This window comes from Mesoplodon bidens (genome assembly GCF_964165515.1).
Source record: "Mesoplodon bidens genome assembly, chromosome: 18".
Classification (NCBI taxonomy): Eukaryota; Metazoa; Chordata; class Mammalia; order Artiodactyla; family Ziphiidae; genus Mesoplodon; species Mesoplodon bidens.
The window spans coordinates 54,481,053-54,490,540 of NC_138175.1; the positions used below are offsets into that span (position 1 = coordinate 54,481,053).

General features: G+C 58.9%; 1 protein-coding gene across 2 annotated transcripts; it reads left to right on the forward strand.

Moving 5' to 3' along the window:
- Positions 1–69: 69 nt before the first annotated feature.
- SPIB (Spi-B transcription factor) lies at positions 70–7,882 on the forward strand. 2 transcript variants are annotated; one of them, XM_081215740.1, is made up of 6 exons: positions 70–896; positions 1,885–1,912; positions 3,545–3,617; positions 3,905–4,116; positions 4,523–4,673; positions 5,909–7,882. In XM_081215740.1, exons 1-6 carry the CDS (start codon positions 874–876, stop codon positions 6,205–6,207), a joined length of 786 nt encoding a protein of 261 aa, XP_081071866.1. In that variant the 5' UTR covers positions 70–873; the 3' UTR covers positions 6,208–7,882. The 2 variants fall into 2 exon arrangements, with proteins under 2 accessions (XP_081071866.1, XP_081071865.1); XM_081215739.1 differs by lacking the exon at positions 70–896 and having other exon boundaries at positions 1,081–1,912.
- Positions 7,883–9,488: the final 1,606 nt, after the last annotated feature.

Genomic DNA, 9,488 nt, shown 5'->3' on the forward strand with positions numbered 1-9,488 from the left:
CCGGTGCTTTGTGGTCCCTGGGGGCTCGCGGTCCACTGTCATAAGCTCTGGCCCAGATGGGTTAGCTCCACTCAGTGGGATCCGCCGACCCCCAGGAGGCCCTCACCGGACTCCTTCACCCTCCCTGCAAGATCCCTGGGCCGGGCCTCGCCCCCACCCCCGCGAGCCCTCCCTCGAGGCCCAGTGAGCAGAGCATCTATGGGCACAAGCTCCTCTGGCCCGTCTGCCCCGCCCTCCAGGTGCTGACCTGTTTCCTCCAGGCCTGGGGCAGCCCCTGGCTTGGAGGCTCCCACTCCCCGGAACGACCAGGGGGACCCCCCTCCCATGTCACACACCCACAATGTTTCCACCTTGGGGTCCCCACCGGCTTTGGGCCTGGGTTTTTCTCAGGGACCCCAGCCCAACCCATGTCTACTCTGAGAGCCCAGGCCCCCCCACCTCTGACACCCCCCAGTGCTCTCGTCCGCCGGCGGTCTCTGCATGCCCCCACCGCCCAGCAACCCACTCCCCTCTGGTTCCTGGGTCCAGAGCCTCCCCCCGTCCCCACTGCCCACAGGACCCCTTGACCCCTCCTTTACTTTTTCAGGGTCCCCCCAAATCTGTCTCCTCTCCCATCTCCACTCCTTAGGGTCAATCCCCCCATCCCAACCCTGGGGATCCCCAAATCCAGACAGACCCTGGGCCCACCCTCCCTGCCACGTGACCAAGGGGTTGTGCAATCCAGCCCCCTCCCCTGACTCCCTCCCTGAGGGGATTTTCGAGGAGGGCTGAGCTCACAGCCGCCGGCACCCCTGCCCCCCCCCCAGGGGGCTGGGCCAAGATATAAATAGGGGTGGTGTCTGCAGGCAGCAGCAAGCCCAGCCCAGCACCACCATGCTCACCCTAGAGGCTGCACAGTAAGTGGGGGCCACCCGAAACTGGTACTCAGGACCCCTGCCTTGCACCTCACCTTTGACCCCTCTGCCGGGCCTGCCCCAGGGGTGGTGGTCTCTGCTCCACCCAGGGGGCAGGTGGGTGGGAGGGGAGGGAGGTGCACACTGTCTCTCGCCCTTCCTGGATCTCTTTCCTCTGCCACCTCGATTCCTTCCTCCGTCCCATCCTTGTCTCCCCTGGACCCCAAAGATCTCTTTTCCTTGGGGTGCTTGCTTCTCTGCCCTTCTGTCCTCTCCCAAGTGGCCCTCCATCTGTGTCTCTGTCCCCGTCTCCTTCGGAGTCTCACTGCATCCCCGACTCACTGGGTCTGCTCACTGTGCTTCTCAGCACATCTTTTCTGTCTCTGGGTCTTTGTTCTCTGCCTCTTGCTCCCTCTCTGTCCCTGTGTCTTTCTCTGTCTCTCCAGTTTGTTTCATCTCTCCTTCTGTCTCCCCGTCTGTCCCCCACCCCATCTATCTGTGGGGCTTAATAAATACTTCGTACATCCCATGCCATGTGAATTGTCTCTCCACACCTTTCTCCCTTCCCTCCTCTCCTCTCCCCTCTGCTGAGCCTCTTCTGTGTTTTCCCATCTCTACCCCAACGTCCATCTCTCCATCTCTCTCCTCCGGTCCAAGATGGACCCATTTAACCGACTCGCTCACCAAGGCCCCCTCCCCGCCCCCACCCGCCCTCGGGCGCCCACATCTCTCCCGGGACTTTCTCTCCCTCACTTTCCCTGCCCCCGCCCAGCCTCTGTCTATGCAAATCCCGGGGGAGGGGGAAACATTTGCCTGGCCCCCGCCCCCCACTTCCTGTCCTGGTGGGGGTGAGTGTGGTGGGGCTGGTCTCACACAGAGACACGCAGCAGTGAACGGAGCTGTGGTGGTCACAGCTGCATCTGCCCAACCACTTCGAGATTCAGGAGGCTGACGACTCCCCTGACATGCCCCTGTGTCTCTCCCCCTCCAGGCTTGACGGGCCACACTTCAGCTGTTTGGTGAGTTGGGGCCCTGGGGGTCAGGGAGGGGTGGGGGGACACCTGGCCCATCGCGACCTCCCTGCCTCAGTTTCCCCCTCCACTCCTTCCTGTCCCTTTGTCTTTCTGACTTTTCCTCGGTATCTCCAAGGACCCCCTTCCCACCCATTCCATCACAGAAGTTTTTCTAACATCTCTTCCCTTCTCTCAGACTCTGGTCCACTTCCTCGAGTGGGGAGGGTTGGGTCTTTGTGTCTTTGACTTTGTGTCCCTTCCTCCGTCCATCTCACATTTAGTAAATCTACTTATTCCTTCTTCTCTTCTCTGCTTTACTTCGTATTTTCAAAAATTGAGTCTGGACTATTTCAGACACGCAGGATACTATACCCCACCCCCATAGACCCACAGCTCAGTCCAAGAAATAAAACCCCACTCGTGTGCTGGAAAGAAACCCCCTGTGGGTGCCCCTTCGCCAGCACATCCCACCCTCCTCCAACAGCACATCCCACCCTCCTCCAACTTGAAGTTTTGCTTAAAAAAAAAAAAAAATGAGGTTTGCCTTACAAGTCAAGAAAGAGACACATCTTGTGTACAGCTCAATGAGGTTTTAACTTTGGCACACGCCTATGTAACCACGAACCAGACCACGATATAGAACATTACCATCACTCCGGAAGATTCCCTCACGTCCCTTCCCAGTCAATACACCCCTCTGATATTTTCCACCACGGATTAGTTTTGCTTGGTTTTGAGCTTTTATATAAAGTGAATCACACAGGGTGACCCCTTTTGGGTCTGGTTTCCTCACGCGACATCAAGTGTGTGTCAGACGTTGGTCCTTTTTTCTTGCTGTATAGTACTCCGTCCTAGGAACGCACCACAGTTTGTGTCCATTCTCCTGTCTCTGGGCACTTGGGCTGTTTCCCGTTTGGGGGCTGTTACTAAAGCTGTGCTGATTATTCTTGAACAAGGCTGTTTCGTGGACATACGTTTTCAGTGCTCATGGGTAAATACCTTGCAGTGAGATCACTGGCTTATCAGGATGGCATATATCTAGTTTTAGACTTTAATTGCTAAAGCAACATGACTCTTGGGATGAATCGGAGTGATATGGAGGTGGATAAAACAAGCACGGAGAGCTTCTTTGCCTCTGTTAAAAACATGTCTGTGCCTCTCACCCTTCAGGCCCCTCCCCCTCCCCCAGGCAGGCAAGACTTGGGGAAGTCATTACACCTTCCCCAGCTGCTACAATGTCACAACTGTGTATCGGCGAGGTGCTGGGATTCCCGGGAGCCCACAGTCTTAGTAGGAGCTGGCTGCTGTGTCCCTTTGCGAGGCCCTGGTCTCTTTCTATGTGTCCCTACCTGTGTCTCTCATTCTGTGTGTGTGTGTGTGTGTGTGTGTGTGTGTGCGCGCGCGCGCGCGCGCGCGTGCGTCTGGGTCTGGGCCTTTTTGTGTTTCTGCTGTGTTGTATCTATCTCCCAGCTCTGTATCTCTGGATGTCCCTCTCTTTGCCCCTGTCTCTGGTGCCTAGTCTCTGTGTCTCTCTTTCTCACCCTCTCCCAGCCTGTCATAGTCTCCCTGCTGGTCCAGGGTGGGGTGGGGTCTCCCTGCAGCCTGGGTTGACCCCTTTTCTTTCCCAACCCCTATTAGTACCCAGATGGAGTCTTCTATGACCTGGACAGCTGCAAGCACTCCAGCTACCCCGACTCAGACGGGGCTCCTGGTGAGTGACCCTGGCCCAGCACCCTCCCCACCTGCCCCTTGGGCCCATTTTACAGATGGGAGAGCTGAGGCCCAGGGGAGGCTGTCACCTGGCACAGCAGGACAAGGTTAGCCCAGGCCTCCAGACCTCCTCCCCTTTCCTCTCCCACTCACCCGCTTGCCCATGCAAATCTGGGGTCAGAGATTTGCACAGCCCACAATGGCCCCTCTGTGCCAGTGCAGGGGCTTCAAGGGGGAGGGGGCCGAGGCCAGACCTCTCAGCTTCTGATTCAGCGCCCTTCCCCCCAGATCTATGGAGCTATGGCCTCAGTCCGGCTGTCCCAGCCGCCTCCTATGAAACCTTTGACCCAGCTGTGGCCACCTTCAGCCACACCCAGGGTGTCCAGCTCTGTTACGGACCCTCAACCTACAGCCCTATGGGGAACCTGGACCCGGCCCCCAGCCTGGAGGCCCCGGGGCCTGGCTTCCCAGCATACCCCGTGGAGGACTTCACAAGCCAGGTGAGGGGCAGGGTCACCATGAAAATCCCCATCATTTGATTGAGGTTTTCTAGGTGCCAGGCACTACGTCAAAACCTGTGCACACAGGAACCCCTTCATCCCTCTGACGACCCTCTAAGGTTAAGCAGCATTATTACTCCATTGCACCATCGAGCCAACAGAGGCACAAACGTGGGTCAGGGGCAGCACCAAAGACCATTATCTGTGTGGAGCAGGCTCTCATGGAGGTGGCCCGGGCATCCCCTGGCCACGCCATGGAGATCTGAACCGAGGCCAGAGGGCAGGCTGTGAGCAGAGTGGGGAGGGCCACGGCCAGGGCCCAGGAAGAAGCCAAGGGACGAAAGCAGAGGGAGTGAGAGAAGGGGGGCCTCCCCCTGGGACGCCAGGTAACCCTGACCTTCCACAGACCCTGGGTCCCCTGGCGTATGCCCCACACCCCAGCCCCATGCTGTCAGAGGAAGAGGACCTCCTGCTGGACGGTCCCACCCTGGAGGTCTCGGACAGCGAGTCGGATGAGGCCCTCATGGCTGGCCCCGAGGGGAGGGGATCTGAGGCAGGTATGTGGGTGCAAGTGGGGTGGGAGGGACTCCAACTGGAGATGGGGGTGGGAGGTTAAAGGAACCGTGTCTTCCCAAGCAACTACTATATATACTCCAGCGCTGAGGGCAGTTCCCAGATCTGCCATCTGCTGGCTGTGTTGCCTTGGGCACCTGTCTCTACCTCTCTGTGCCTTGGTCTCCTATCTGTACAGTGGGGACGACAGTAATAGTGTCTATTGCTGGTGGTTGGGAGGATTAGGGGGGATCACACGTGTCAATGAGATAGCAGTGCTTGGCACGGAGTTTGGCACTCAATAAATCTTTACCATCGTTATGGACACAATAGCAAAAGAAATCATCACAATATCAACTCCCATCTATTATTCAGACCCTGCTTCTGCCCCTGTGCCCGACCTCCATTACTCACAACCCCTGGAAGTTGGAATTATTAGTTACTTTCCCTATCTGGGCCTCAGTTTCCCATCTGTAAAATGGGCATTGTTATTATCATCCCTATCTCGTGGGGCTATGATGAAGATTAAATGAGCTCATAATTGTTCAGTGCCTAGCGCAGCACCTGGTACTAAGCGCTTCAGAAAGATTTGTAAAAACACACACACATGCCTCATTTATAGCTGAGGAAACACCAGCTCAGAGAGGTTAAGTCACCACCCCAACGTCACACAGCTGGAAAATGGCAGAGGTGGGGTTCTTGTATCCAATGCCTGCTATGGACCCCCCAACTCTGTGGGGCCCTTGCTGCTTAAAGGAGCCCGGGAGTCAGACCCCTTGGCCTCTCCCAGGATCCCAGTCCCTGTGGAACTGACACACTGAGAGACCCGGAGCTGGAGAAATGGCCACATTCAAACCCACTTCAGATCTCTTCACCACAAGTCAGCTCTGTCATAAGCCTTTGAGGAGCATTGCCAACCATTTCACAGATTCATCCATGCGCTCAACAGATATGTGCTGGCCACCAAGCAGACACAGGACAGACACACATCCTGAAAAATAAAGCAGGGATGGGAGATGGGGGTTCTGGGGTGACACCTTCAGGAAAGGGGAGCAACTTGCCGCGGATGGGGGTGTGGCACAGACAGAGCCAGGCAGGTGTACCGAGCAGCCACCTTCGTCGCCCCAATTCTCTTGATGGGGAGACAGAGGCTTGGCGGTTCCGGGGCGGGGTGAAGCGGGGAGGGGGTGGGGCGGGGCCCGAAGGATGCTTCAGCTAACGCGCCCCGCACCCGCCGCAGGGGCCCGCAAGAAGCTGCGCCTGTACCAGTTCCTGCTGGGGCTGCTGACGCGCGGAGACATGCGCGAGTGCGTGTGGTGGGTGGAGCCGGGCGCCGGGGTCTTCCAATTCTCCTCGAAGCACAAGGAGCTCCTGGCGCGCCGCTGGGGCCAGCAGAAGGGCAACCGCAAACGCATGACCTACCAGAAGCTGGCGCGCGCCCTGCGCAACTACGCCAAGACCGGCGAGATCCGCAAGGTCAAGCGCAAGCTCACCTACCAGTTTGATAGTGCGCTGCTGCCCGCCGCCCGCCGGGCCTGAGCCCGGGGCGGCCTCTCGGGGGCTCTCAGGGGCTCCACGCCTGTGTCACGTGGGCGTCCCCACACCCTAGGTCATAGGACCCACGGATCCCCCACCCTGGCTGCGGGGGCGGGGCGCTGCCACAATCCTTAAGCCCTGTCCAGGGTCCCACTGGGATCCCCCCCAGTCATGTCTGGGGCCTCTTTGGGATTCCCTTGTCATGTCCAGGGGCCCCAAGATCTTCCTGTCTTGGGTTGAAGGACCCAGAGACGACTATACTTATGTGTCCGTGTGGAGGGGCGGGGCAGGGCAGTGCTTCCAGAATCCCAAGAGCTTCCCTGGGATCCCCTTGTGATGTCTGAGATCCCTTGTGTGTCTGCGATCTCTCAGTCTCATCTAGGGGAGGGTGAGCCTACAGATCGTCACACCAAGAGGGGGACTCTGCCAGCAACCCTAAGCCCTGTCCAGGGTCTTTCTGGGATCCCCTTCTCATGTTTGAGTCCCTCCTGTCCCATCTGAGATCTCCTAGTTATGTCTGGGTCCCTCTGGGAACCCTCCGCATACATGTCTCTGTGCTCATCTGTGACTCTCATTCTGTCTGTCCCCCCAAATCCCTTTGTCATCTTTGAGATCCCCTAATTCTCTGGAACCACCCTGCTATCACTTGTTTATGTCGGGAACACTCCGATCACATCTACGGTGCCTCTGGGATCCTTTTGTCATGTCTGAAAACACCCTTGTCAGGCCTGGAGGGCGGACCTCAGTGAACCTTGTTGTATCCGGGCCACCTCTGCGATGCCCTTGTTTGTCTGGAATACTCCAATCACATCTGAGGCCCTTCTGGGATCCTCATCTGGTATGCCCTTTTGGGGACCCCACCAACAGCTCCGAGTTCTCCTGGGGACCCTCCACCTCCTGTAATGGCGTCCCTAAGGCCATGCTGGGGATCAATTCTGGCCACTCAACTGATTTCTGGGTGCCCGTGGCAGCCCTCCTCATGTCAGTTCTAACCAGAGACTTTGCACAGTCCAGCAACAGTGGGCCAGCTTTTCGGTGTGGAGAGGCTGGAGCAGGGTGGTGGCCGCTTCTAATGGGGAATCTGTTTTCCAATCTGCTCAAGTCCCCATCACCCCTGGCTGTCATACCCCGGTGGCTTCTCTCAGTTGTCCGTTCGCCCCAACCATTCTCTTGTGAATCCAGCCTGAGCAGAAGCCCGAATGAACTGTGGGAGCTCTGATTGGAACCCTCGGGGGGGTGGGTCAGAAGCTGTGGGCTAAGAAGCCAGAGTCCCAAGTCCTTGAGCCTGGGTGGCTGGGGGACCTAGGGTGAAAGACTTGCTGCTTCTGGGCCAGTTTGGCCCTTGTGTGAAAGAGGAGAGGAGGAGGAGGAAGATCTCGGAAGTCCCTTGCAGCCCTGTCAAGCCTTTGATACATCTCCTGAAATCCACCCATCCACCCACTGGTAGCCAGAAGGAAGACAAAGAAGGAGCATCAAGGACCCAGAGAGGGAAGAGGTCTTGAGGCGGGCACACAGCGGCTGGTATCAGAGCCCAGGCTGGGACCTGCCCTCAAGAGGACAACACACCCCCCTCCCTGGGGCGGTGCCAGGGACAAAATGTCTTTTGGGAGGGCCTCCTCTTGCAAATGAGGTACCTTTTACGCAAACTATCATCACCCCAAGTTTGGAATAAAATAAAATAAATCAAGGTAGACAGACGACCTAGGACCCTTTGTCAGGGACCGCAATGCTGCCCATCCACCCGGGCCTGCTGGCCCTCAGAGACACTGGGACGGCGAGGGGGGAGATAAGAGAGGAGATGCAGGAGGCAGTTAGAGCCAAACCAGGCCGAGCCTTGAAGGCCGCGGTCAGGGCTTGGGATGCAGGCACTGGTGGTTCGATTCAGTTTTTGTCGCCGTCTCTTCTTGACGATTGGAGTTCTTCCCCACCCTCTTCCTGATTACCTTTCCGTCTGGGTCTTATCCCCCCTTTCTGAATTTCTGCCCTCCTCCGGATCTCTGTCCCCCTCTCGCTGGATACAGCCCGCCGGTAGCGAGCGAGGCTCCCGGCTCTCCAGGCTCTCCACCAACCTGCTGGGCCCGCAGGAGCCGCGCAGCAGTCTGCCCGGCAACCTATGACGTCACAAGGGGGACTGCCTTCGGGTTGGCTCCGCGCTCCGTGGAGGCGGGGAATTTTCCGGCTCTTAGGGGGTTTTGGAAAAGAATGGTGTGTGTGTGTTGGCGGGCGGGGTGGCGATGGGCAGGAAGAAAACGGTGAGGGACTTGTCTTCAATAACACCGGGTCCTCCACCCGGCGTTACTTCCCCGCCCGCCCTCCGCCTTAACTCCAAGCCACACCCACCTCGCCCTCCTCTCCGAAACACCTGGTGTCCTGGAGACCCTCTCCTCCCGCGATCCCCTCATCTCCTTCACCTCCCCCCACCCGGCGTCCGGCCACCACTACCCCCATTCGGAGAGCCACAGGCACCCCTGCCGGGAAGGGCGCCAATGTCTGGGCAGCCCTCCAGGGCCTTCCCGGTCTCCCCACCCACCCCAACTGGGGCACCCGCCCCCTCCCCCGCCTCCGGTGCCCGCCGCGCCCGCTCCGGGAACCATCGCGGGGAGCCCGCAGGGCGCGGTCCCACGAGGGGCCGCGGCCAATCCGGGGTCCCAGGTGGCCGGGGCCCCAAGCTATCATGTATGCCCACGCCCGGGGGTGGGACTCCGGAGTCCCCGACCCTCAGTGCCCTCCCTGCGGGCGCAGAAGCCTCCCCCCGCCTCCCCCGCGGCCATCCTGCCTATCCTGGGAAACCGGACCCTCCCTCCCGGCTCTGGTTTCCCGAAAACTCCTGACTTGCAGATACTAAGAATGGCTTTCTAGACCCTGTCTTCCGCACCATCCTCAACCCCCATGCCGGAGTTCTGGCTCAGAGCCCTCACCCACTTCAGACTCCAGTCCTTTACTGTCCCTCCGCCTAGGACCCAAGAGTCCAGGCCCTCATCCTTCTTTCTCTGGGACCCAAAAATCTGGATTCCAGGTCCCTTCTGCACCTGGACCCAGGAGTCCAGGTCCCCAGGCCCCCTTCCCTCAGACCCGGGAGTCCCCCGCCTCTGGCACGTCCTCCCTCGGACCCAGGTGTCGGAACCCCAGCCCCTCCTCCCTGGGGACCTGGCATTCAGCCACCTCTCCTTGTCCAGCTGTTATTTCTCACCCTTTCGAACACACAGGCGGAATGTGGGGCTGCAGGGGAGGGTGGGGAGGCGCGTCTGATGCCTCCCAGGGCCTCCTGGGAGTCTCTGGACTCC

What these genes read in the sequence shown, in the direction of transcription:
- SPIB (XM_081215739.1), top strand. Translation starts at nt 1,859, where the DNA reads ATGCCCCTGTGTCTCTCCCCCTCCAGGCTTGACGGGCCACACTTCAGC. An exon ending in GGCCACACTTCAGCTGTTTG is followed by an intron (nt 1,913 to 3,544) that starts GTGAGTTGGGGC and finishes AACCCCTATTAG; the next exon opens with TACCCAGATGGAGTCTTCTA. An exon ending in CGACTCAGACGGGGCTCCTG is followed by an intron (nt 3,618 to 3,904) that starts GTGAGTGACCCT and finishes CCTTCCCCCCAG; the next exon opens with ATCTATGGAGCTATGGCCTC.